General features: G+C 44.1%; 1 protein-coding gene across 11 annotated transcripts in view; it reads left to right on the plus strand.

The window, feature by feature from the left end:
- RIPOR3 (RIPOR family member 3) overlaps positions 1–27,890 on the plus strand; it is a 41,924-nt gene that overhangs the window by 3,516 nt on the left and 10,518 nt on the right. For 3 of the 11 annotated variants that reach the window (XM_069034356.1, XM_069034367.1, XM_069034359.1), the window contains exons 2-12: positions 1,483–1,615; positions 14,306–14,424; positions 17,563–17,709; positions 19,971–20,049; positions 20,427–20,450; positions 20,568–20,621; positions 21,321–21,470; positions 21,938–22,001; positions 22,374–22,417; positions 23,088–23,213; positions 24,402–24,547. In XM_069034356.1, coding sequence (XP_068890457.1) covers positions 14,324–14,424; positions 17,563–17,709; positions 19,971–20,049; positions 20,427–20,450; positions 20,568–20,621; positions 21,321–21,470; positions 21,938–22,001; positions 22,374–22,417; positions 23,088–23,213; positions 24,402–24,547 — 935 coding nt within the window. In that variant the 5' untranslated portion in view covers positions 1,483–1,615; positions 14,306–14,323. The other 8 variants (XM_069034361.1, XM_069034362.1, XM_069034360.1 and 5 more) reach the window with 7 other exon arrangements.

Here is a 27,890-nt window from a genome sequence, read left to right on the forward strand (position 1 = left end):
CTTTCAGGATAGTTAATGTTCTGGCCCGGAATTACAGCGCCAGATGTGTTGCCACAGAAACAATTTAAAGGGAGAAGGAATTGTGAGCAAATTGGCTTTCTTGTGGAAAATGTTTGAGAGCCTCTCCTTGGTTTCCCTGTTTCTATCTATGTGTGTGCATAGCAGAGAATAAGGGACAACTTTGCTTTTGTTTCATACATCTGCTAGTGGTTTAAAATTCTCTATTCAGGGTTGAAAATTGAAAAATATTCTATTATGGGCATGACTTACGTACCTCAGAGACATGTTTTATTAAATCCTGATTCATTTTTAGAAACCTTTTTCCTTTGAAAATGTGCAGTGTGCTAGCTGATTTACTTACCTCCACTTGCAACATGCTTTGCAAAATATTTCCAGTCACAGTTGTTTCTGTGAAAGTAAGAAAACATTTGACTTTATAAAGTTATCCCAGATTTTGATGCTGAGAATTAGGATCACATTCTCCTTACTACAGTTGACATGCTGATGAAAAGAGGGAATGTTTACAGGAAATATTTTGATTTAATCTTGCCTAGGAAGCCTTAAAGTAGCCAAAGCCCTTGATTTTAGCTAGCATTTCTTTTTCTCAAAACAGTGGATACTTTATTCAACATAGTTTTTTGTCAACTATTATGAAAATATTTGTCTGAACAAAATGCAATGTGAATTACCTTAGTATGTCCTTCTCACATTTTTGACCACAGCACAGCATCTTTATCCTACAGTTTTGCATTCTGTTTGGGGAGAATAATGAGAGAAACATCCAGGCAGGTCCCAGCTCTGGCAAAATTTTAAAAAGGCCACAATCCACACATAAAGAGCTTTGTTTCCACAGTTCTTTGCCCTTCATGCATCTGGGAGGTCTTTGTCCCTGCACATTTTGAAATACTGCTGGCTGTGGAACTGAAAGAGCCATAACTGGTTTATCTTAGCAAAAGCTAAGGTGACATTTGGGTGTCTTTGGAGTGATGGAAAGATTTTGCCATATGCACTTGCATGCACGCTGCTGCCATGATTTGGGAGGGAATGGACACAAAGTTAGCTGAGAAACCTCCTGTCCTTATTTGTGTGTTTAGTATTTCCCTCTGTGAGATTTATGATTATTAAATCTTTTTTCTTATAGCCAGACTTTCAAATGCCCCTGAGTTTGGAAATACACAATTTATTCCCTTTTTTGCTCATTTTTGTACAAATCTGGGATCTTTTCCTTTGACAAAAACTGTTTATAATAGAAATATATCCATGTATCCCCGAGTTAGGAGCAGTTGCTTATGCTTTTGAAAACAGTTTTCCCTTATTTCAAGTGTCCTGCTGGAGTTCTGGTTTGAAATCTCTGAGCTCTGGAGCTAGGCTGCATGCCATGTCCCACATCGGAGTTCTGGCAGCTTCACAGGCATCTACATCACCCAACAAGATCTGCCAGGCCGATAAGAAACTCATTTCTCTCTTGCATTCCTTCTTCAGGCACAACTCCAGCCCTGGGTGTGGAAGGAATGCAGAGCTGGGCCTAGAGCTTGTGTCTCCTCAGGTTAGAAATGAACTTCCAATGTGAAATGTGGCTCTGAATCTGCACCCCTGATTCGCTGGGAGACCACAGGTATTTGCATCCAGGTTTCTGGTTTGGGAGCTCTCTGGGGTGGAATCAGCCCTTATGTTTACAAGCTGATCCAAAGGTGCCCTTAATTAGTTCACATCTCTCCTGTTTGATCCCATGAGAAGGTAGCTTGGTGTTTCCTTAGGCAGTAGAGCTTTCCCAGACAGACATTGTAAACTAGAAATATAGGTACTTGTAATTTTCTTAAAAACCTCCTTTGGGCCTGAAATGTCTTGTGCTTGGTTTCAATCCAGTATTGACTAAGACTGGAAAGTGTGAATAATGTCAGCTCAGCTGTATTTGAATGAATCAAATGAATTTTAAAACTATGTACTTTTCACTTATATTTTTCCATAATTGTCTGCACTTACATAACCTCTGTTTTATTATTGAAACTGCTATAGACTTGAAGAGGGAAATACCATTTCCCAATACTGGGCCTGAACAGATAAACAGGGAGGCAATTCCAAGGCCTCAGTGTGCTTTAAAATCTGAATGTTTGCTGCTTTGATGTTGGCATGAATGGGTTTGTACTTCTACTAGTGCAGAAGAAACACCACCTAAATAACCTTCAGTTTCCCTGTGCACTGAATTTCTGAAATGTTTCCATTATGTAACTGAAATTTTACAAAAAGAGTTTAGAAAATTCCTCCAGATTATAAGGAAAGATTTTGTTTGATGAGATCTGTAAAGTTAAAATAGTAGGCTGGGGCTTTCTAAAGGAATTGACACCCGTGGATATTCCAAACTCAGCTGTTTGAGCAGTCACTGCAATCCAGTGCATGGACGTGGCTGAGAACTGATCTATACAGAAAGTTCATTGGCTTTTCTGAAGTTTGGAAGATAACTGGTTTGTAGGAAATCAGTGACCTGGTTTTTTACAATGGAAGGCAAAAGGAGAGCAGTTGCATTGGATGGATCACGTGTGAAAATGCCTCGCTCTGAGTCCATCAGTAACACAGTGTGGTGTAAGTTGGTTGCATGGATCCCTGTGACTGCACATCTCTTTGTGCTGTCAGTACAGCACCAATGCCTGGACTGTGTGGAAATCTGTCACTGTGCATTGTCTGAAATGGAGCCCCAGACGCTGATCTGGAAGGTGATGCCCCCTCTGAAGAGCCCTGGCATACAGAAATACTCCAGTTAGGCACAACAGCCAGAGACAATAGAGCTGTCCTTTGTGTAACTCTGCTGAGGTCACTGGAGCTCGTCCCTAATTCCACTGAGGCCGGGTTGTGCCTCTCCCTTTTTCTGAAGGGTTCACATGCCAATGTGTTGTGCAACAATGTAATTTGTTAACAAATAAAGAAGAATTTAAATAACCTTAGAAAATCAGTGTGGGCATCCCAGCTGCCTGCAAACAAACAGCAGAAGTGCAAAACATTTAAGTAGCAATGCAAAGTATCTCAAAATTGCTTGAGCTTGGGTTCTTCAAGAACAAAACCACAACTGTAAGGAGAACATGCTCTGCAGGAGAAGGCTTTGGATGAGAACATGCACTGCATCTTCTGGTAAGGTCTCCAGTTCAGACATAATTTCTGTGCTGTTTTCTCCAGAGCTGTAGATGAATCTTTTCCCCATGTGTGTATGTATGAATTTGACTATGTTCAGTTTCATTTAAAGCAATAAGCGAGGATCCTTTGACCTGTAATTGTCAAATTATGTTTACAATGCAGTAAAACTGCATCTTCTTGTAAAATATCTCTCGTGAGTAAGCCAAGTTATATGGAGCAAAACTCCACTTTTCTGTTAGAACATTGAAGCACTGCCTGCCCTTGCTGCTGTAATTGTGTCAGAGTCTGGCTTTCATCCTGGATCTGAATTAGTGTATTGCTGGAATCACTTGTCAATATGTTTTGTATCTGACTGGCCATTTCTGAATTTTGAAGATCACCCAAGGGTGACTTTCTGCCAGGAAGGTCTCTGGTCTGTGCATTCGCCATGGCAGTTCTGCAGAGGATCACCAGTGGGAGTTCAGAAGATCTCTGGTCCATAGATGCTGAGTAAACCAGTCCAAGGTCTAAGAAAAACTCCTTGTGATGCTGAAAAATAGGAAACACTAAGCAGATGTGTTAGTTGCAGTAAAAGCTTTGGGTCCTCAGGGAACAAACAGTTGGGTTCACAGTCTTTGAAGAAGTCTGAGACAGAGAGCTGATTGACTTTTTTTTGTGCACAAAGCTGAAATGTATTTTCATGAGTGATTCTTGCCATGTTTGTTGATGCTATTCATAACATTCCAAGGGATCTTAAATTACATTAGCTTTTGGCCTAAATGTTGAAGTGGTTTGATCTCGACTGATTCTGCTGAACAACTTCTGCTTAGCACTTCCAGTTGTGTCTGCCTTTTTTTTCCAGTGAGTAGCTCTTGTATGCTTGGGCTGGGTGTTCCGGGGTGCCTGACATTTCCAGGAATTTGTTATCTCTGGCAGAGGCCTCGTTACTGTCAGTCATTGATAAGTGGGAAAGTAAACATGTTGCTGATGAGACAGTGCACCTTCAATGGCTGAGCACTAGTCTGATTTCATTGCACACAGTGGTCCTCCAGAGAAAAAGTCTTCTACCACTCAGTAATTTAAAAAATGGTCTTCACTGTATGATTTTGGCTATAACTTATCTACTTCTTGCTCCCTTCTAATGCAGAGTTTTTTTCTTGTTTACAAAGTCACATTGGAGCCATCACTTTCTAGTCTTGCTAGAAACACTTCTGAAATGTGTGGCAACTATTTAACTTTTAATGAATACGAAAAGGGAGTTTTCACATGACCAAACAGATTCTTTCTATTTGCTGACTGTGAAATTAAACTTGAATTAACTTGAATTAAATAGCAGTAACAAAAACACAGGGCTGCAGAAAGGGAGTTTGTAGAGGCCAAGGCAGATCTCAGTCAGTTATTCTGATGGATGGCACAACCACTCTCCTTTGGAGATGTGCTGTCAGAACTGGTTTTGTGAGCCCTCCCTACCAGACTTGCAGGAAAACAACTGCTTTAGAAAAACCACTTGAAACAGTCCTTGCTAGGATGTCTTCTTTAGGCCAGGAGAGATTTAAGGGGCACTCCAGGAAGTAGCAATCACTGTAGGTTTTGTAGTGTTTCCGGGGCAAATGATGCCCAGAAGTCAGTACACAAGTTTGCCTCCTCAGATTTTATAATTTTCCAGAGAGTACTGCTGTAATTCTGTTTAGGCTTGAAACAATCCAAAGCTGTCTTCTAGGCAGGGCCAGACTGACAAAACTTGAATATCTGGTTTAAAAGTAAATGTAGTCCAGTTTAGACTGCGTTTTCCTCAACTGCTCACTGCACCATTTGTATCCTCATGCACATTAGTCTTTCAGCTGTTTCCAAGCTATCTCCTTTTGAATGTTTAATATCTAAGAACCAATTAGTTCCATTTTGTTTTCTTTGGATAGTTTGCAATTAAACATTCTTTCAAGTGGGCTTTATTTAGCTAATTCCATCACAAAAATAAGCTCCAAGGGAATGAAGAGAAGTTCAAGCTAGCCAATGTTTATTTTTATTATTAATAATTTATATTATGGGAGTCCCCGGGGGAACCAGGGCCCCACTAAACCCAGTTTCCTCTGCATGTAATGACTGTGTCTCACAAGACTTTATTCAGCAGAAGATTCCTTTTGGCTGCTGTGGTACAGTGTGGGGGACCTGCTGCAGGGAAAGGACTGATGAAGAGCACATAAAGACAAATCAAGAATCATTATTTTAGAGAAGCTTAAGCTAGGCACCAGAGGGAGAATCTGAGGCATCTTTTCTAAAAAAGAAAAAAAAAGGCCATGCTTATGTATTTTTCCAGTTTGAGTGCCAAATCATGACCTCGAAGGTCTTGTTCATCATCTCTGAAATGATGGTAATGCTCCCAGTGACTCTGATGGAAGCAAGACTGGGCAGAGAAGTGATGGTCCTAAAAATCTTATCTCTTTCTGAACTAGCAGCAGAGGACATTTTTATATTTTAAAAACGCACTGATGGGCAAAGCTGGTTTAAAAAATGTTCTTGTTTGGTCAGATTTCTATCAGAAGTTATGGTTTTCACAGCGTCTGGTCCTCAGTAATTGGTCTGCTTTTTGTTTTACAGAAGTCTTGAGAGAAGTAATTTAGAGTCCCTTGCCAAATTCAAAGGTGACACAGAGCTAGCCCCTGGCTTTCTGTAAATGGGTTGAACAGACTTAGAGCAGTTCCCATCACCTGAGGGATCCTGCTCTCTGTGGGATCCCTGTGTGAGTTAAGGGGTAGAAGTGACATTGGGATGAGCAGGGCTGTGGGGTTCAAGTGCCTTCAAACAAGGGCAGCACAGCAAATTTTCCTGCTGGAGGAATTACCATCCTCCTCCCTTTCCTTTCTGTGGAAGCTTTGCAGCACTCTTTCCATAATTCCAGAGGCAAGATCTGGACAGGAGTTTTCCTGACCATATTCCTGTCCTCATTAGCTCAGTTTAAAGGGGGTGAGACATCTGGTTCCAAGTACAGGTGTGTGGTTAGGATGGAGGGCTTTTTCTCTCCACAGAAAAATCACTAAATCTGGCCATTTAAGACAGAGATTTTATAGGAGCTAGAGCTGGGCTGTGCAAAGTTCACCTCATTAAAAACAAGCCCAAACCAAATAAAAGCAGAGAATAACAGCATAAAAAATGTGGGCCATGAATGTCAGAGCATGTGTATTAGGAACTGGTAAGAAGTGAAGGGAAAGGTACAGATATACCCACATAGATTCAAAGGTCTTTTTTTTTTCCACAAGTAAATATTTGGCTTTAAAGCATAAACCTTTTTTCGCTTCTATTTCTCTCTTCTATGAAATTCTATATACTTTTCCTCTTTTTCCAGTGTTCGTTGGGATACTGATCCTAACTTAGTAACTTCATTATTTCTGTGGCACAAGGTTATCTTGGTAACATTTATGGGAATAGACCATGGTTGCCATAGGAAGTGGGCTGGATAGATCAGTTCTTAGTAAGGGATAATTTTCCTGGTCAGACAGGTAAGTGGCACAGTTTGTCCCACTTCAGAAGCACCAGGATATTGTGATTCACAGAACTCAGTTTTTGAAGATAACAAATTACATCCCATATGCTGTTGGACATCAGATTTCCCTCTTGCTGGAATTTTGTCATCTGATTTGGTTAATATACCCTTCTCAGTGTAATAATCAAAACATTTGCCTGTCCATTATGGTGGCTGCTATTGAAACTTAGCCTTGGGACTTTCCACAACCCTAAGGCTGAGGACCTTTCTTATGTCATAATTAACCTGGAGATGGGCTCCTGCATGACAAGGCTGGCTGGAGACACTATCACAGCTGATAAGTCTGTTCGTAACACACATTCAGGCATGGGTTGGGGAAAACAAGGAGAATGAGGTCTGTACTACAGAGGAAGGATCCTTGGGGTTCGTAATTAATAAGGAGGAATCTCTCAAGGCCAGAACTGGTGCGATTCAGTGCCTTGCTGCCAGGCGGATTTTCTCTTGTCCCAAATTGAGGAGCCTGTTCCTCGCTTGTAAACTGCTGTCCCTCATCTGCTTCTCCTCGGTAGGAGGCTGGGCTGCGGTGTCCTTACAGCGAGGCTGGCTGCACACTCCCGATCCGCCAGTGCTGGAAAAGCTGCGAGTCGGGCCAGCCTGCGGAGCCTGGCGCACTCCTGAATCCCCGATTCAGCCTTGCAAGTCTGTCAGCAAGCTGGAAATTGAAACCAGAGGAGCACAGCAAGGCCTGTGCTCGTAAATCAGCTGGTAATGGGTGAATTGTCCTGTGCCTCCCCCAGGAGGAAAGGCAGAGTCCGCGGAGGAGCCCCCAGCACCTCGGAGAGCTGACACGGAACGTGGCCAAGGGCTGTGCCATGGGCTGCCAGAGGATGGAAACCAGGGCTTGGTTATGGGCAATCACTGCGGCTTTTCTTAGTCCAGCGTTGCCAGAACACCCCAGTGGGATTTACAGCCAGCTGTGATTCCCAGTAACACATTTCCATGAGGGCAGGGGCACAGTCCATGGGGGGATCCATGCGGAGCTCCCCGGGGCTCGCTGGCAGCTGCTGCTGCTGCTGGTGGGAGGCACGAAGTGGCCACGACATCATGTCTTGGAAAATAATTTCCAGGCCATTAACTAGGTCAGGCCAACTTCTGCTGCCGGATTCTGCTGGGAATCTGGAATAAATGGCTGATTAATTTCCTCTGGATGTGCACACTGTCACTGAGAACAGAACTTGGAGCTGCGTGCTGAGATGGAAAGTGATTGGAAATGCAGGAACATTTGGGGTGCAGGCTTGAAAAGCAGCTCGTCCTGGACTTGAAATCTGAGTCCTGTTTTCAAAGAACCCCCTAGAAATGGGGCCATCAGACCTGACCTCCAGCACAGGACAAGCTGTCTGAGAGCACTGCCTATGATATTTAAATTTATTGCTGCCTAGGAAGCCTGGACCCCAGAATGCCATTTCCAGAAGCTGGCATGAAGCTATGGGAGGGCCTAATGAGTAAAGCAATAACTTGGATCAAAGCTGTTTATCTGATTTTCTTTTAATGGCTTGAGTATGGCTAGGAGGAAAGTATGCAGTATTTAAATATATATTCAAGAGTTAAATCTGCATAGATAAAATTTGCAAAAGTACCAAAACTAGTTACACACTGAATTCCTGCCTTTCTAAATAACGCAAGCTCTGAATATAATTCTTATTAAAAATCAATTGAAGTAGCTCCTAAGAGCCTAAAGTACCTATGAGAATGGGATTATATTCCTGAATTCACTTGACATTTTCAAAATATGACATGACAGATGTAAATTTGGTGCAAAGTAAAGGGCCCATCTCATAATCTGAGTTAAACAGGCTTGGGTCAAGAAGTTCTGTGGAACATGTGCAGCTACACGGGGGAGCAAAAGCTTCCATCTGCAGCAAAACTGTGATGTAATTGCTCATATTGCTCAATCTTAACCCAGCAGAAATGCCTGATGAATGGGTGGAAGCTGTTTGTGTCCCTTCTCTCCCTTTTCACAAATCTGTTTGACCAGATAAAAACTCAATATCAAGCACACATTTCCCACGTCTGTATGTGCAGTGGCTCTCCCCTGTCTCTGGTGGGCAGCTGGAGCTCCCTCGTGCTGGTGTGAGACACCGGCTCTACAGCAATGACAGCCACAGGTCAGAGTCCCTGTGTTAGAGTGAATTACATCAGACCTGTTCAGGTTCTGCTGGGAATCCTTTGCTGGGAGTTCTTGCCACAAACAGGATTTGTCTGAAGAAAGGATCCCTATTTGCATGTGATGCTGTGTTAAAGTACCTATTTTGGGATGTATTCTGAGATCAGGGGCACTGTGTGTCTCCCTAATGCAAATTATTTTTCCTCTCTTGAAAATAACCAGATAAATTTTTCTTAGTTCTGCCCATAACTGTATAAATAGAATGTTTGTCAAACAGCTGAACAAAACGGCTTAAAATGTGAGGGGTTTGAATGATAAATTTGGAATGTTTATGTAGCACAGTAGACATTGCTACTGAGGTCAATGGTTCTCCTGAAGAATGCTGGAGAGCAAAGATTAAACACAGTGTGTATTTTCCCAGGGGATTCAGCCTGGGGCCGTGCCCAGACGGTCACTTCACTCCTGCTTCACTCAGCCTTCATCACAGCCACCTTCAGGGGAATGAGGGCTGAGTCAGGCCCTTATCACCTCTTATTCATTTCATGGTCTGGATTCTTTACATGTCCAACCCTGCAAAGTAAGTGCCAAAGCCCAGACATTTCCACCTATTCCACAGTGCATTGAAATCACAAAAACTTCAGTGGTCCAGGCCTAGACCAGCCCTGAGACTTTGTTCAAAGTCTTTGACAGGATTGTAATACAGAGTGAGGATCTGATTTTTTTTTTCTTTATCAGTGTCATGAAAGACAAATGCCACTGTCTGCTGCAAGTGTTTCTGGATACAGCCATCAGCAGCATTCAGAAGGGTCAGTTAAATCCATTGTCCCTATGTTCTGAAATAAGCAAGAAGGAAAATAATTGTGATTACATCAATGTGATGGCAGACAAACGCAGCCCAGTTTGCAAAATCGGTCTTAAATTTAACTTATGCTAAAGATTTTTGGTGTAATTGTGTTAGGGTTGTCTTTTCACCCATGAAGTGTTTGCAGAATGTATTTCTTTCAGCTAAAATCCTGATCCTGATGCAATTGTAGCAGCAAAACAGTTCTGGTGGAATTTATAATAAATTCAGGGAAGCAGAATGAAAACCTAGCAGTTTTGACTGACTTTTTTTTGAAACAGCCAATGACTAGCTGGAACCACAGCTCATTCCTAAGGTCCAGAGAAAAGGTCTCTGAAGGCCCTAAATGTTCATGTACTGATTCACTGCTGATTTTGGTTCTGTGCAGTGAAAGCTGAGTTTCAGCAGAGATGGTGCAGAACCACTACAGACCAATGGCACGTTTGTTTGGCTGTCATGAAGTGAATTTTATAAAACCATGCTATAATAGACATAGATTCCAAGTGGCAACTCTGCAACAAACTCATGTGCTCTGCTGTGCACAAAACCACCAGGGGAGTGTCCTGATAGGCACAAATCTAAGCCCCAGATTTTAGCATGAAGGCCCCAGTCTCTCCAATAAACTGTTGGGCTTACCAGATACTGAATTAAGTATTATGTTGTGATAATACAAAATGAAATCAACTCTGTTTGGTTCCCACAACTAGAAGTTAAAATGGCTCTCTTGTCTTTCCAAGTAAAGTGAGTGTAATATTTATGAATAAAATTATGTATAAAAATAACAAGGGTCTGAAAGTGTAAGGAGAAGGATTGCACCTGGCAGTGGAAGGCAAATTGTCATGATCACATAGTGTATCCTCAACCACAAACGTGACCCTTAGACACTGACGTTATTAACAATGGATGTCTGTCAGTAATTGTGTTTATTTGCTATAGTGACAATAACTTGCTTGATTTCAGCCTGGCTTTTGTTGTGTCAGGCCAGTGAAGAGCAGGTAGTGCCCCACGGGTGAGGTCTGGAGCCCTGTGCTGGCTGCCAGGGCCCACGAACAGCTGAGGGAAGCAGAAGCTGGTGCAGTTTTTGCAGAAACACAACCAGGAGAAAGTGTCTCCCACCCACTGCCCATTCCCAGTTGGAACATTACAAACTTTGGGGAAACATGAATACTTTCCTCTAGCAAGGGTTCACCAAGTGGACCTCTTGGAGATGCTAACACGAAAACATGGCTACTAATTTAAAGCACAAAACATGAGCAGAAACATTTTGCAAGAAGTCGTTGAGTCATATTTTCCTCATAAAATTGTTGAAACCATTGTGCCCAGAAACAATTAAAGATGTGAGTAGGGCTGGAAAAGTTTAGCCATAAACACAAACAGACACCATTATTTTGTTTGTAGAAGGTGAAGGTCATTTGGCTTGAGGAGGATCCTCAGCCTCAGAGGGAGGGAGCACAAGATGCAGTTTGTGTGTCCTCGCTGCTCAGCGTGCCTGGACGCTTGGTCACACCAAAGCTGACACACCAACAGTCTGTTATGGCAAATGGACCACTGAAACAGGGCCAAACAAACCTACTCCTTTGAGCTGGAAAAAAATTCTTTTTTGATTCAAAGGTACATTTCTGAGACCTGAAGTCTCAACCATACGAATGGCACGTATTAAAACATTACAGCCAGTGAGGCCCTGGCAGCTGGGAGGTGTGCCCAAGACTCACAAGCTTTAGAAGACTTTGTCAGGACTCCATGGTTTTTGCAGTAGTTTGGTGTGCCAGTTGCCCCTGGCAATAGACTCCTTTATTTTGGCCTGCTGTTCTTGTGCTCTGCATATGCAGCCCCTGGCTGACTGCTGTTCCGTGCTCTGGGGGAAGAGTAAAGGAGAGGAAGTTCCTCTGCTCCCCAGGGCATAATCCCTGTTTTTATGAGATTTGGATACACTGGCACAGCAGAGGTTACAGGTTGGAAGGCAGATTTGAACTGAGCTTTGTCGGGGTCCTTATCTGACTTATTTCTACCCTAAAGGGAGGGTAGAATTTGAGATGGCTCCAGATGCTTTTTCTCAGGGGCACTTGTAATGTAGCTCAGCACTTTTATACAGACACTCCATCTAGAAAACCCTCTGTTTAAACAACTGCATTATAAGTCTTACAAATAAAATGTTTTCTTGACATCCAACTTATGGTCTTCTGCTCAGAAATGTGAAATGAGCCATAAGATTTCTGGGTCACTACAAAAAATACATGTGCAAGTGTGTACCAAGAGGTATTGACTTTGTTGGTATTATTTTGAAGCAAGAAAGATAACCCCTTTATTTGTGATTTATTTAAATTCTCTTCATTCTTAGGGAATTGGAAAGAGGTGCTTGTGAGTTGCTTTTGAGAGGAGCAGTACATTGCAGCAGAACACGACAGACTCAGTGGCCTTGGGGATGGAGCTTTGGACAGCTACAGAAAGCAGATGACCCTGGAGGAGCTGAAATGCCTTTGGCCATGCCCATGTGAGGGCCAAGGCTTCTCTGGCTTCTACCAAATTGTAACAGCGCATCTCCTGGAAATCCAGAATTATACTGGATTTATAAACACACGTGGTCAGGTCTAGGAAATTTGGGCAATTTAGTTCTTTTCCTAATTTAGTTTTGGGGGTCTGTACATTTCCCACGTACTCCTTCACATCAGTCCCACAGATTTTACTTAAGGAGTCTTCTCATCGTTTTCCACTTCCTGTTCCCTGCCAAGGATCTGCCTGCTTTGGTTTGTTCCATATCCGTGTGCTCCAAAGGCTTTCAGTCTCATGTTAGGCAGGCTCTAGAGCAGCTGCTCTTGCACTTTCTTCCTCCCTTATACCCATGAACTGAGTTTCCCAGGTTAAAGAGCTGAAAAATAGATCCTGGGAATCTGGCTTAGCCTTGATGAGGGATGTGGTCAATAACCACTAGGCTATTCCTTTTATTTCCTCCTTTAACAGCTTGTTATGCAATTACATTTTTCAGTAAGTTGCATGCTCTTTTCAGGCTAATGATCCTTTTGATGGGGTGACAGTTCACAGACTTACAAACATCTGAAAACTAGAGGGAAGAATGGAAAATATTTTGAAACTTCAGCTGTGATATGATGCAAGTCCAAGGACTGATTAAGGGTGTTAAGGAGGATCTTTTCAAAGCAAGAGAATAAAAGGACTGTGTGGTTTGATTAAGAGGTGGTGAAGAGGTACCTGAGTTTTCCGTGTAACAGATTTCTGTGGATACTCCTGAGGCTGTGGAGTCACATGAACTTCGCTCCTCTGAGCAGTGAAATACCTGGCCATGCTCAGCACCTCTTTGCACACTGGAGAGCTTCCAAAGCAGGTGTCTCTCGGCTGGGATTTATCATTGTCACATCTTGCTCTACAGTGTTCAGCACAGCCCATAGAACAGGCGAGGAGATGGGAGTTTAAACCTCAGCCCGGGGAATTGACTGAGTGGCTTCTCCTGAACAGGCAGGATCTCTGCTCCTGGAAATCCAGGACAGCTTTTGTTCCTGCTCTGTAGGTGATGGTACCTAAAGCGTGGTCACTGGCAGTAATTCCCTGTACTTGTAGACTAACCCAGAATTAGCAAAATACTCTCAAATCCCCTTCCTCTTGGGAAGTGTATCGAACCATTCAGTTGTCTACAGGCAGCCCTCACAGGCAGGGAGGAGGTTGCTCTCCAAGTTAGTGGCAGAGCCAGGGAAAGAGTCTTACACTGACATTCTGGGCTTGTAGTCTGACTAATGGCAGCCATGCTAAAGGGATAATGTCAGGCACAAGGGCTGAGTGCAGAGTTCCTTTCCAGCATCTCCTCTGATGGATTAAGAGTGCTCTTCAGAGCACATTCTGTAATGTGGGACAAAGTTCTGCATGGAGCATTCAGAGCTCCTTCTTGGAGCTTGTACTTCTCTCTCCAGACGCATCCTCCAGCTTTTTGTTATACCCAGATTTACTCACTTGTGGTGTTTACATTACACCAGCTTGAGGGGGAAAGGAAGGGAATTTTTCTGTATATGAACTGTCTGGGTGATTTTCTACAGCTGCTTTGAAGGATATGTCTGTTACTTATATTGGGACTTGGATTCTATAGACATATGGCAGAGAACACAATTCTCCAAAAAGCAAAAGAGTTTGACTGATGGAAAACAAGGGAGCAATCCAAGAGAAACCCTGCCAGAGGAGGAGCATGAACCTGAAATTTACTGTTGAAACCAGACTTCTGCCTTGGTCTTAAGCACCACACAGCCAATTCTACCATTGACTGCAGTGTGGCTCTGCACAGATGCAAGGAGCTGCTTTTTGGACCTGACTAAGTCTGGAGCTTAAGTATTGTTCTGGCATCCTCACCGATTTGGAAATACACAGGTTGGCCTGGACTCCTGAAGCACTGGGACAATTACAGGGTTTTTAAAAAGTCAGAAATGGTAGAGAGGCTCTGAATTGAGGCTATTCTGGCTTTTGCATAGTGAGTTTGTAAAATCAATCAGAAATTGAAGAGAGCATGAGAGATTTCATTTTAGTCTATTCAATCCCTTATTAATTGTACTGTGGATGGCAACACAGGAAATGTGAATTGCAGACAAGTCTTTTTTTTCAATTTATTCTGCTGTGTGTTGTTTTGACTTTCCACTTCCATGCAGCTCACCACTTGCAGCAGCACAAGAACTGCCAAGAAGGTTTGGCCTCATCTGTTTTTGTGTTTTGTGTTTTGTTCCAGACTCACTGACTGGGAGCCATGTCGGTCAAGCTCACGTTTGTGTCCCCTGGGGATGGGGGTGGGCTCAGCAGGAGCTGCTCCTTCACTGGGTTCAGCACCGTGCAAAGCAGGAAACTGGCGTAAGTAACACCAAAAACAAAGCCCCTGGTCCTTGGGCAGCAGGCTGGCAGTGCATCGACCTGAGGCAGCTTTGTGGAGATGCTGTTCCTTCACTCCCACCTAAAACTACCGAGTGCTGTTCCTGCACTGATCAGCAGCTGTGCTTCCCAGCAGACTGCCCCTCTGCTGGACACGCTGCATGCAGGGACAGCTGCGCCACACACGGGATGCAGCTTTTCCACTAAAAATGCTCCTGTGCTTTTTGTGAATTTAGCAATCCCTGTAAATCCCTGTAAATCTTGAGTGCTTTTAGAAGATATGACCTATAAATGGAAAATTAATACGGCCTCTGACTGCCAGTGCATGCTAGAGGAATATCAGAGTGAATCATTTAGCAGCACCACATAGAAGTATTGGGAAGTGTGCCTCCAGGAGTATTGTACTCAAAAGACCACTTCTGTATCAGCAAAATACCTCACTCATGTAACAAAATACCTTCTCAAAGAGCTAGATGACTGAATTAAACTTTTGGTTAAACACAGCATGGTAAAGTATGAGCAAAAAATGAAATTCCAGTATGATTGTGATGCAACCGAGAACTCTTCAATTTGAATAAATTAATTAGTTGGTGAAAGTGAAAATTAATATTACCCCTAGCAAAGATCAGATCTCTAAAATCCCACCAGCTGCTAAGATCTGGAGAAAAACTCTGTCAGATTACGTAAACAGGCTTGAGCTCCAGTCCAGAGTGGGAGTTCTAGCAGGGAAAGGATCTACCAGGAGCACTGGGGAGCAGCTGTTTCTCCAACAGGCACCGTCCAGCAGGGTCCCAGTGCTCCAGACAGAAAGTTCATGTATCCCTTAGGGTTATCCTCTTACTTCTAACTGCAAAGCTTTCCTGACCAAGTGCCTCTCTTTATGCACTTTTATGATGTTGTTTTTCATTATTTAAGTGTTTAGACAGACAGTTTTGTTCAGGAACCACTGCAGTAAGGAAGATTTCTATACTAGACACTCAGTCACAGCCCAGTGAACATGAGAGCCTGCCCTGGCATGGACAAGAAATTTTTTAATCACCCTTTCCTAACTTATCTCTCCCTCAGGCACTGTTGCAAAACTTAGCAGGAGCTTGCAGGGGCCCTGTGCAAGGTCTGTCCAAAGGATGACACACAAATCAGGCCCACATGGACACTCTTGAGCAGATGCTAAATATACTTTTGCTTTTCTTTAGCAACTTCCCCTCGGGTCTCTCAGTCAGACACGATTTTGTGTTTGCCCACCATGGTCTCCACAGGAAGTCAATGTTATTACTTTATCTGTAAAGTGGGAAATCTGATACTTAAATTATGAGGTTCACAAGGGAAAGCAGCAACAGAACATTCAGCTTTTAGCTACTGGCCCTACAGGCCATGTCAGCTACTTAACTTTTGTATGAAATGTATGAAAATGGGATTCTTCACATCAGTGCTCATATGGGCTGCAGCAGCCAGTGGGAGATGCTGAGGAAAAGGGGGAGTGGGAAACCCCAGCCTGTCTGTGTGCAGTACTGAGATGCTGTACTTTCACCTGAAGGGAACTCATTTCCAGAATCTAGGATCTGCACTCCACAAATCTGAAGGTAAATTCCAAAATGAAACAAAACCCAGGAGTAATTTGGGCTTTTTAATTTCAAAACAGCATTATCTTGTATCTTCTATTTGGTATCCTGCTAATTAGAGTACTCTAATGGAATTAGATGCTATTTCTTCTTAGCATGAAAGAATGTTAAGTAATGAGCCTTCTAGGAGACTCTTTCAACTGCTCTGATTGTCCAGACTGTCCCTTCCAGTGTTATTCCTGTTGAAACTCTCTCACTTTGCCTGGAATACTCAAAGATACATTATCATAATAAAGAAAAGTAATATTAATGTAAGGTTCTAATTTAACACTTACGTTCCTTGTTATAGGTAACCTGAGCTCCACATGGTTTGGTTAATTAATACTTTACATTAAGGCATCATAAAAAACCAAGATAATCAGTGGTGTGAAGAAATTAAGTACCCAGTAATGTTTGGCAACACCTCGTTTATCGCATTTTTTGCAGAACAGATGTTAAAAACTGGAGTTAAATGGAAATTTAGGACAAGGATAATTAAAGTAGTTACTCAAGGGCTTCTCTAATAGGACTAGGAACAGCTCTCAGGTGTGTTGGGTCTGGGCTTTAATCGCCCAGCACAATAATCTCCTTAGGCCTCCAGTTACATGCCTGGAACTGAAACCAGCCAGTTGTTAACTGTTGAGCCTGATGAAGTTCATAATTTCTCCAGGTGAGTTGAATTTAGGATGGAAATTGTAGAAAAGGTAGAAAGCTTTTCAGAGAGCAGCTGCCTGGTTTGGCTTGCTTTGGTAGATGGGAAACTTCTTTAGGTAATGTTATTTTAGAGGCTTTACTTAGAGGGATTATTAACAAACCTGTATAAAAATAGCCAAGACTTAGGGGAACACATAGATAGAGGTAAGCCAGGCAGGAATTATTTACAGTTGGCTATAACTGATGGTTCAGAGTGTTCCAACTCCTTAGGCTGGCACAAAAAATTGTGTGGGGCGCTTCTTGTAGAAACAATACTTAATTTTGATTTTGCAGTTGCTTTTAAGAGTAATTAGCTGAGGGGTTAGAGGCTGAAAAAACCCTTAGTAATTATATCTTGTATACAACCTGGGCCTGGCAGTTGGCTTTTCAAAACTGGGGCGTGCTCTGAGCCATGGTTTACATGGATGCTGAGTGCAAGCGAAGAAATAGCAATTTCTAAAGGCTCTTTGGGTGAGCTTTGCCACTTAGACCTTGAGCAGTCAGAAGTTCATTGCCAGCTTTGCCTGGATTGCAGGTGGCAGTCAGAGTGGGACTGCCCTGGCCCTGCAGCAGAGCTCCCTTCTGTGGGTGACCCTGGCTGTGCCCAGGCTCTGGCAGCTGCCCTGCCTGCTGGGCACACACAGCCAGCACTGTGGGCTTTCTGTTGTCTGCCAGAGTGTTCTCAGGTGTCCAAGAACTTGGTGATTTTGAGTAAATGCACATGGGATTGGATAGAACTTGTACCCTGGAAGTTCTGTGGCTCAGGCATCTCTTGTCTCCCAAGTGATGGGGTTTGCTTCTTTCCTGTATTTCTTTTCTCTTTCTACAGCAAGTCCCTCAGCAGAAGTTCAGTGAGATCAAGGATGTCACTGAAACCCCCCAAGGCCTATAATTCCCTGCAGAAGGGGGCACTCATCTGGGATCCAAAGCCACTGCAGGTGAAGAAAATTTTTGAAGCTTTGAAGAAAGGACTTAAGTAAGGACTTTTCCAATATTGTAATTTGCCTTACCTAGTCATGCTGCTTAAGTCTGTGTGTCACTGTGCTCTGTCTCCATCTGGCATCTCCAAACACATGTGGTGACTTCCCCAAGCCTGGGACCTTGTAAAACGAGTTTCATTCACTCTCAGACAGTCTGCTTGCAAGCAAAGTGCTCTGATGTTTTTGTTTGTTCCTAGTAAATTACACTCTCAAAAGTGACAGTGAACTCTGCCCATCTCCTGGGGAGCAGCTGAACTTCCATGAGGAAGGGAGGCTTTCAGGGCAGGGTGGCAGCATAGGGATGGGACTGCCAGACCTGGGGAGTGATTGGCAAAATTTCTGGAGAGGGAACTGTGTGGAGTTTGCTTTGACTCAAAAAGCTGACTTAAAATCGAGTCTGAGGATGAGGGTGTGCCCTGCAAAGGCAGAGTGGGGAGGCTGGTTCATCAACCACTTCTGTTCTCCCTGTGCTAATTAGTGAACACTGACAGAGTGAGCTGCTCTAGGAGGGTTGTTCAGTGGGGGTTTTTTGGTTTTTTCTTTATTTTTTTTCTCCCTCTTAATAGAATTAAACTCTGGATTTCAAAAGTACTCTGTGATCTTCAGGTGTCTTGTAAAGGCCTAAGCAGATTCACCTGAAAACGTCAGCTTTTTGATTTCCCAGAATGTTCTGAGTCTATTATTACAGGAACTTCATTTACACCCTGCAGCTGCTATCAGAAGATAAAGTACCTTCCCTTGGATGTGTAAACCCCATAGCTCTTTCTGCTGGCACCCTTCTAACAGTTCCTGCAGTGTGTTACTGCTGTCCTCCACATTTTGCTCCTGTATGCATTTTAGTCATAGTTTTGTTTTCTTAAGCAAAGAACAGAAAATGCACTGTAGTAACACTTTATAAAGTCAGATGTGTCACGTTTTCAGTCCAATAAAAGACTATGAAGTCTTAGCCCTAAAAATATCCACCAATGTCTTATTAGAGGATTTAGATTTAAAAGAAACAAGGAAACCAAATGTTTTTGCAGAGCTGAGAATTTATCTGAGCTTAGGGAGGAGAAACTATAAAGTGGATCAGAATTTGTTCCCAGTTTTGCAGCGAGTGCCACATGATCAGCCTTCTGCCAAAAGTGAGTGGCTGACTAATTGACTGAAGTAACCTACAGAAAACAGCTGTATCAAATAGCAATGCAAAGGCCAAATTTTAAGTAAATGCAGACTTAAGTCCACTCGGTGCTGGAGTGACTTGAATTTTTAGTACAGAACATATTTTGTGTGCCTGCTTCTTTATAGTTGTTGAAAATAACTCTTTATTCTGTTAACCATCTGGGTGCCATTCCATCAAGCTGGTCATTCTAACATACCTAAATCTAAAAGCGATGAAGCCTTTCGAAAAGGTAAATGAATGTTCTGCCTTCAGCCTTGGCTGCTTCTGCACTGAGCTGTTACTGGGCAGGTGTTAAGAGCAGACAGCTGAATGCTGGAGACATGGGATGTCTTGGGGGACCTGGTTTTGGAACAGTAAGAAAATGAAATGCATCAAAGCAAATGTGAAGAAGTGTAGCTGTCTAAAATGAAGTTATTTTGACTGCTCAGAGACTGTCTAATAATGTAGCATTTACCAGGTGATTCTGGTTCCCTTTTAAACATTAGAGGAAAAAGTTACCTAAGCCTGCTGTGTATTAAAAGGAAGGTTGGATGAAGATGGTCTCAGCTGAAAAAGTTTAAGGCCCTGTGGAAACTCGTAAAGCATGCAAGCAGTAACCCGTGCATGCAAGCAACTCTAGAGAAGCCAGCTGGCACCAAGTGCTTCACACCTTGCAAAAAGAGTTCTCATTCTGGGAAAAGTAATAGTTGCATTAAGAAATTGCCTTAGTAGGGTCTTCAGCTCAGTTTGCTAAAACACCAAGTGGCATCAGCCCTGCCTTACCTTGCCGTGCTCCTGTGAGCTTGGGTTTGTAGTGCAAGTGTTTCGTGTTGCAAGTCTTTGGCTCTCTAAGATGGAGTTGGTTGGTGAGTTCTTCCTCCTCAGTAACTGTAAGCAGAGGCTTCCTCAACAACGGAGCCATTCTGCTGCCTTACAGGAAGGGGTCATGCAGGAATAGTTACAGGAATCTGAGAGGGAGATCTGTGATTTATGTGTGTGTTAGAACTTGATATTCTCCTCCTACATCCCTTGTAACATTCTGCTGAAAACACCTCCCCAGAGAATCTCTAATGACCACACTGGGACAATCTAACAGTGGGCTTGCTTTCTTTGCAGTGAATACCTGGAAGCACATCAGGCTGAGCTGGATTATCTCTCTGGTCGACACAAAGATACAAAAAGGAACTCTAGATTGGTAAGGTGTTTTTAATGTTTAAGTACTTAAATACAGTCACTAAGTAGGTGCTTTCTCCCGCCTGGGACTCCCAGGGGTTGTCCAGTTAAAACACTGAGGTGGGATCCAGCAAAGCATCACAATCAGAATTTTCCCAAGCAAGGTAGCCCTTGTTGTGAGAACTTGGGATTTCTCATTGCCAACATCCAGCAGTGTTCTTCAGATCATGTTTCTTCACTGGGCTGTACCTCCTTGTGTCTGCTCAGTGATCAGTGTTTGCAATATTAATTTAGTGTAAATGAGGATGTTCTAGTGAGTCTTGCAGTATGTGTGAAGGTATCATTACTGTGTACAAATACAGGTGCTCTCCTCCTCAGCCTGTGCTGTTTCTCTTTCAGGCTTTCTACTATGACCTGGATAAGGTAAGGCTGTTGGGGATGAGAGGAAAATGGGTGATTTGCTGTCTGCTGTGTTACCTAATGATGCATTTAGGAAATAATTTCTCACGTCCCTTTTTCTCTCTCTGCCCTCTTCAAAAGCAAATCCGCTCTGTGGAGAGATACATCAGAAAGTTGGAGTTTCACATTAGCAAGGTAAGGGGTTTATACCTTGTACCTGTAAGGCTCACACTGCTTTGTAAGTGATCTATCCACATGGAAAATACTCTGATTATAATTCCTCTGAAGGGGAGAATGCTGGGGACTTGCTGAAAGCTGTAGCCACTCTTTTTACAGGAGGAGGGGATTTTTATTTATTTAATTTCCTGAATGGTTCTATTCAGGCTGAATGTTGGGCACGACCCAACCTGAGTTTTCCTGTGAAACCAGTTTACATTCTCTGCCAGTTTATTCAGAAAATGCTGCTCTGGGAAGCTTGATGTGTTCTCCCCCCTTCCCAGGAGGGGCCACAGGGGCGGTTCTGTGTCTGCTGTCTGCCAGCGCTTCCAGAGGGCTGGAACCTCTCCTCTGGCACAGCTAACACAGCAGGGGGCTGAGCCTGTGTTGAGGGAATTGGTTTCCTGCTCTGCAATCTTTGTGAGCAAAGTGTTACTCCTTGTCTTCTACTCTGGTAAAAGCAGAGCTGATGGTATTCCTGAAAAAAAGCAAGGGGTATTGAGGAGAAAACTGTTGCACTCTGTAAAATGCAGGAGTTGCAGCATCCTGCAGTGCTCTGACAGGGGATTTGGTTTGGTTGTTGCTTTTTTTTGGCCAGGAAACACTGCTGATGTTCTTTTCCAAAACTCCTTAACTATGCCAGGGTAATTCCAGCTCCTTCTTTCCCATGTTCCAAAGGTGGAAGAACTCTATGAAGCTTACTGCATCCAGTGCAGACTGCGGGATGGGGCCACCAACATGAAACAGGCCTTCTCCCTGTCCCCTTCCACCAAAGCCTCCAGGGAGAGCCTGGTGGAGCTCTACAAGAATGTCCAGGAGTGCACAGAGGTAGGAAATCCTTCACACTTGTAAGCAGGACCTGACTGCTCCTTCACAAAGAGTGCACTGGGAGTTGCTGCTGGCTTTTTTTTTTTTAATGGCGTGGGTTAAAAGCATGTGTGAATAAAATACAGGTACATTGTATGAAAAATCCTTAATATTGGGGTCTCATGTCTTCCACTGGAAGTGTGGGATGAGAATTGAAGGAATGAGCTATGCTATCTTTACAAAACCAGTGATGGAAGGTAACTGACAGTGAGGAGCTCAAGGAGTTCTGGTCTTCTGTGGAAGATTTTCTGTCTTGCAGAATCCATTCACATTACTTTTATCTCCCTTTACTGGTGAAAATGTTTGTATGTCCTTTAAAAAAAAAATAAATGAAAGGAATGAAGTCCTTTAAAAGAAATGGCATGTGTGGGGAAGCAGCTCCTCTGCAGTGCTTGGCAGTGCTGGTGACTGTGCAGTCTTTCTTTCAGGACATGTGCTTTATAGAGGGGGCACTGGAGGTCCACTTGGGAGAGTTTCATGTGAAGATGAAAGGTAGGTTCCTTTTTCCTTTCCTTCAAGACTCATCTGTTCATTTGGGGTTTCTGGGTAGCAATCTGATCCACTGAGAGTCTAGTTATTCAGTGAGACCTTGGGTAGAATTTTGGTAAAGTTATTTTGCTCCAGTGCTGTAAAACAGACCTGCTATGGTGTTTTATACTTGAATACAAAGCTGACAAGCTTTCTTTCTTCAGCTCAATTCAATGTTCTCCTTTTAAGAGTGTACTGGGCTGGTGGTGTAGTTTCTGCACGGAGCTGAGGACAAGAGGGAGCATTACCCAGAGAGTCACTTGATTCATTGCAGGCTGAGGTGTTGGGGGGCTTTGTAAACCTTACAAACATTGGGAGTTTTCCTTCTCTTTTCAGGGCTGGTGGGCTTTGCACGTCTCTGCCCTGGGGACCAGTATGAGGTGCAGTATATAACATATTTATATATTTTGTCCTTTCTTTTCCTGGAGTGAGAGTGCATGAGCAGCACAGGAGGGCAGGGGTGGAACATGGAGAGCAGGAGCCAGACTCTGATAAATCCATGCTCTGCTGTGAGGAGAACAGAGCATTGGCCCACTCACTGTGCCCCTGGAGGCTGGGGAGGGACAGAGGGGATTAGATGTGATTTGGGTGTTACAGGAGGGTTTAAATGATGCCAGTGATTGCCTATCAAACCCAGCTGCCAGGGCTTTGCCTTCAGAGTTGCCCTGGAATCAAATAGCAGTGGCTGCCTGTTTCTTGGAAGTTTGCCCTTGGTGTGATGTGAATGCACTCAGTGTCTCCCTGGGTGCTCTCCTGCTCCTGACCTTTCCCAGTGAATTCCAGTGTCCTGGTACTTCAGCACCACCCCACCTGCAGTGCAGTGTGGTTTGAGCTCTTCTCCAGTGGGTGGGACGTGGCACTGGGTGCTGACTTGAAGCCTGCACCCCCAATTCCTGTCTCCAGTTTTCTGGCTGTATCCAAGCTCCCAGTGTACAGTGATCAAGGGAGCAGCTTTGCTTCCATAGAACTGGAACAGTGTGGGACCTGTGCACTGAAGGGAATAGTCTGGGACACGCTGACCCAACAGGCTCTTTTCTTTGTGATTTCCAGGTGTTTGTGCGACTGGGGCGCCAAAAATGGAGGCTGAAAGGCAAAATTGAGACTGATGACAGCCAAATATGGGATGAGGAAGAAAAGGTTTTTATACCCAATCTGCATGAGAAGTTTGAAATCAAGGTGTGGTGTATAATGGTTGGATTGGAATCAGTGGGTTAACAGGTCTTCTGCTACTTCCCCCTTAGACCACCAAGGGTTTCTCAGAATTCTTGGTTTTCTTTTTCTAGCTATGTAAAAAATGGCAGTTAATCCATGTTCTGCCTAGTGAAGGGACATGACTTCTGATTTTCCTTTGCTCCTGGCACTGGTGACTGTATTAGTGCATCTGCTTTCCCATGTTCTGGGATCTGTGGTTGTGTTTCAGGTTTTTTGTTTGGTTGGTTTTCTAAAAAGGTCCTAGATCAATATCTGGGAATTTCTAGGATGCAGCTGGATGTGGAGACACAGATGTGGATTTAGATATTATTCTCATCCCCAATGTGGATGTTAAGTACCTGTAGTACTGCTCTCTATTGGAGGAGAGAAATTCCTCTACAGAAAACCCACGCTTGGTTCTGGCACTGCCCTGGCAGGTGGGGTTAATCCTTGAGCAGCACTGCCACTGCACTCGTGGGCTGCTCTGCAGCATGACTCCTGTCAGCCTGAAAAGAGCTGAGACTGAAGGCTGTGCTGGATCCTGTCCTACTGGGAAACTGTGCCAGTGCAGCCCTTTGGGCTCTGGCAGCCTGTTAAAGTAGCTCCTGCAGAGTTCCCTCCCCTGGCAGCAGGAACTGGGTTACACAGGAGACACTCTCTGGCACCTTGCCAGCACTGCCTTTGGAAATGGGTTTATGAGGTGGTTTTTTACTTTTACTGCACAATGAGGATCAGGTGAGAAGTTAATTCAGATCCCTGTTTTACCATAATTGTTGTAAAAACTTGTATTACTTTGTGTCACAAGGATAGTTTTACTCTTTTTGTCAGCTTATGAAAGTCTGCTGATGAATGTCCTCCACACCTCCTGCTCTTTCCACTTTGTGCTCAGGAATCTTTGCCCAGTACAAATACATAGAAGGTTTAGAAATGTGAATGCTGTACAGCTCTGTGTGTGCCCAGCTCCTGGAGCCCCTCCCCTCTTTGGCAGCCTCCTGTGAGATGTTCCTTGTGGGGACAGTGGCTCACAGCAGTTTGGGAATGCAGAACTGAGTATCAGGGTTTGGTTTGTTGTTGGGCTCAGAGCAGATCTGACCTGGGCTGTTCTCCTCTCCATGCAGGGGACTTAGGATTGTCTGGTAAGATGGAATTGGATGTGTTTGTCTGTCCCTGCAGGTGACAGAGCTGCGAGGCCTGGCCACCATCCTGGTTGGGGTGGTGACATGTGACAGCGTCAACTTCTTCACCACCAAGCCTCAGGCGATCATTGTGGATATAACTGAGCTGGGCACCATCAAGCTGCGGCTGGAGGTCCTCTGGAAGTAAGTACAGCCTCAAACAGCAACAGCTAGAAAACATTTGAAATCATGAAAGGCTCCCAGGTGTGTCCCTGAGTTGCATTCAACATCATGGTCCTCTTTCTATCTGAGAGCAGGTGCAGGGTAGAGAACAGCCCCGTGCTCCCTCACAGCAACCCCTGGGCCTGATCTGATGGTGGGAGCAGGCAGGGGAAGGGACAGAAGCTGTTCCTATGACCTTTCAGCTCTTCCTTTGGTGTCACCACAGCCATGGGACCTCACCAGTGGCCTCACTAAGCTCTCTGCTCCTCACAATGAGCATTTGATCTAACTCCAAGCAATGTATGTGTGTCTACAAAACATGAAAAATAATCTTAGAGGTGATGAAATGAAACTGAAAGTAGCAGTTTCTGGACACAATGAAAAAAATACACAGCTGAAGTTTTAGGACAGTCATTATTACCAAGACACGATCTGTTAAAAAAGCAGCTTTCCCAAAGACTTGGCACCTTCATCTGTGTGCTGTGAGTAGTTATGGACACAAGGCTGTTTGTGCACTCCGGGGAAGCTGCTTACAGATGTCCTTTTAAATAGCTGAGCATTGTCACGGTGCCTATGATTTGTTAAATTGTTTTATATTTTAGATTTGTAATTTGATTTTTGTAGTGGATTAATGCTGTTATTAAAAGTAAATTCTCACTGTTGTGGATGGTGCACTGGCACCTACTCCTCCCTCCAGACTCACCAGCACAGGGTTTTGAGGTAGTTCTGTTATTTCTGCTTTATGGCACTGTTGTTCCACATTAAGAGAGACATCTACAACAAATCAAGACTTTTTAACCTGTTTGCATTTGCTATTGTCCAGGATTACATTGGCCCCTTAGTGAGGTGCCCAGTGAAATGGGGACACTCTCCACATGTCCCTCTGCACGTGGCTCTCTGCAGCCTTGGCTCTTCCCAGCCCTGCATGGCCCAGAGACCTTTGAACACCCCTCTGCTGTCAGGCCCTCCCTGAAAGGCCCCTGTGCATCCAGGCTCTCAGGAGGAAAATCAGAAATAGCTCTGGTTCCATTTCTGGGGCTGGGGAAAGTAAAGCCTTATTGATCCAGTACCATTTTCTGAGTGTCCCTTGCGTGTGCAGTGGTCCTTGACACTTGTGCCTGCAACTGGGCTGAAAAATGTGTCCCTGCCACAGCACCTGAAAATTATTTTCAAACACAAATCTCTTGAGGCCAGCAAGAAATGAACTCACCTTGACAGAGTTTTGCCTGCCCCTGTTCATGATGCATTTTCCTCGTGAGATCTGACCGTGGCCACAGTATATGGAGAATATAGAGTCTGGAAGAAAGCACTTCTGCTCCCTTCTTGTGAACCCCCAGCAGTGGCACTGGCAGGCAGAGTCCTTCATTCCCTGCTGCTGGATCTACTCCCTTCCTGTCCTCACTGTCAGGAACTTCAGAATTAATCATGCACATAAGCTGTTCTTACAAAAGAACTGGATGAGGAAAACCCCCTCCAATTCTGGGATATTGCACAGTTCCTCATAACCTGAATCCCCAAAGCAAATTGTATTTGAGGCAAAACTTTCTAGAAAAGTCCCATCCCAGTGCTGCTGACACTCTCTGGCTGCAGTCTCCAGCTCAGAGTGCAGCTTTGTGCTGGCAAGAGGAGCACGTCCGTGGGATTTGGGACAGCATCACACAGCCCTTGGAGCTGGCAACAGCTGAGCTGGGAGCGGGGCAGTGGTGACTCATTTTCTTTGGGAGTTAATCCCCCCTTGGAATTTCTCAGCACATGAGAGCTCCAGCTCTGCGTCTCTGCTGTGTTTAAGTTTCCTGAGATGCGTTGGGATCCCACCAAGTGGATTCTCCAGAGCATTGCTGTGCAGAGCTGGCCTCTCCTCTCTGACAGTCTGCTGAGGTTGTTTACAGAAAAGAGGAGCTTTGTGGTGATAACTTAGGGTGTTTCTGTTTTCAAAGATAGAGCACTCAAAATAACAGCTGCTTTTTTCTCTGATTTAAGAATAACTAAACAAATCCATCTGATTTACCCAAAGTTCCATGAGGGGCAAGCTTTCAGTCTAGACCTGCTTTGTGAGAAATCCAAATGTAGCTCTCTCTTCTGCTTCTAAATGTATATTTTCTTTAAATAGGCCTCTGGTCTTCTGGGCTCAAACAAAAGTGCCTTCAGCTCCTTTATAGATTGTGCCATGAGGAGTGTGAATGAGCTTGGGGCCGTTGCAGAACGGCTTTGTTGGACAGTTTGGCAAAAGGCTTTGGGGTTTTTGCCAACCTAAACAACAGTCTGAATTCTGTCTCACATGCAGGATAAAGAGAAGGCTGTATTAATACCTCTTTTCAGAGCTCCAGTAGTGCCCTACACTGGGATCCAGGGGGCACCATCCAGTCAGAACCACTCTGGTGACTGCTTTGAGCAGTGCCGGCCTGGCTCACAAGGGTTCCTGGAGCAGGAGCACAAAACCTTAAGGCAGAGTAAAAAAGAAGGTCTGGCTTTTATTTTGGGATGCATACCTACTGCCAGTCTTGCTCTTAGAGATGCAAGCTTAGGTGAAGAGGCAGCTGCTCCTGCAGGATCTTCGATGATCCACTGGTGCATCTCTGTGCTCTCACAGCTGGTGCTGAGCCAAGCTGGATAACCTGGAGCCTGGTGCTTGTTGGGCTGGAAAGGGTGGGTGAGACCCAACAACCACCTCTTGGCTGAATTGCATGGGCATTTTCCCCTGGGCTGAGTGGGTGAAAGAAAAATCTCATCATTAACAGTGAGTCAGTCCACTTGACTAGAATTGGCTTTTTCTTCTATTAATGTAAGCCTGGATTGACAGGGTGAGCAGTGGAATTCAGGCAGGGAATTCTATCTGCCCATCTGGTCTGGGGGTATTGAATCCATGGAGTGGCTGGACAGGAGGGGAGTGATTAGGGCACAGAAGGGGGACAGCAAAGATGATCAGATGTGGGTCACTTCAGATTTTTTTTTTTTAATGGAGTTTTTTTCTCCCGAAAAGCTGTGGCTGGATAATCCTGTGCAGGCATGTGGATGTTGGCTGGGGAACATGGACAGGAAATGTGGAGCCACCATTTCTCTCAGTACAGCCACCCCCCATTAAAGTAATTGCTCCAGAATTTAAGGTTAAACAATGACATTCCTGCATAGTTTTTACCTATGCAGAGGTTTTATGTCAATGATTTCAGGAAGTGACTAAACAAACTGAGGAAAAGCTAGTGACAATTAAAGGCAATAGTCTGCTTGCAAAGTCTGGTGCATGACAGATCCCAGCTATGGGTTGCCTCAAACTCCAGCCTGTGTCTGGGGAGATCCCACTCCATTTGACTGACTTCCTCTGTTTTTC

Source organism: Aphelocoma coerulescens, chromosome 20, assembly GCF_041296385.1.
Source record: "Aphelocoma coerulescens isolate FSJ_1873_10779 chromosome 20, UR_Acoe_1.0, whole genome shotgun sequence".
Taxonomy (NCBI): domain Eukaryota; kingdom Metazoa; phylum Chordata; class Aves; order Passeriformes; family Corvidae; genus Aphelocoma; species Aphelocoma coerulescens.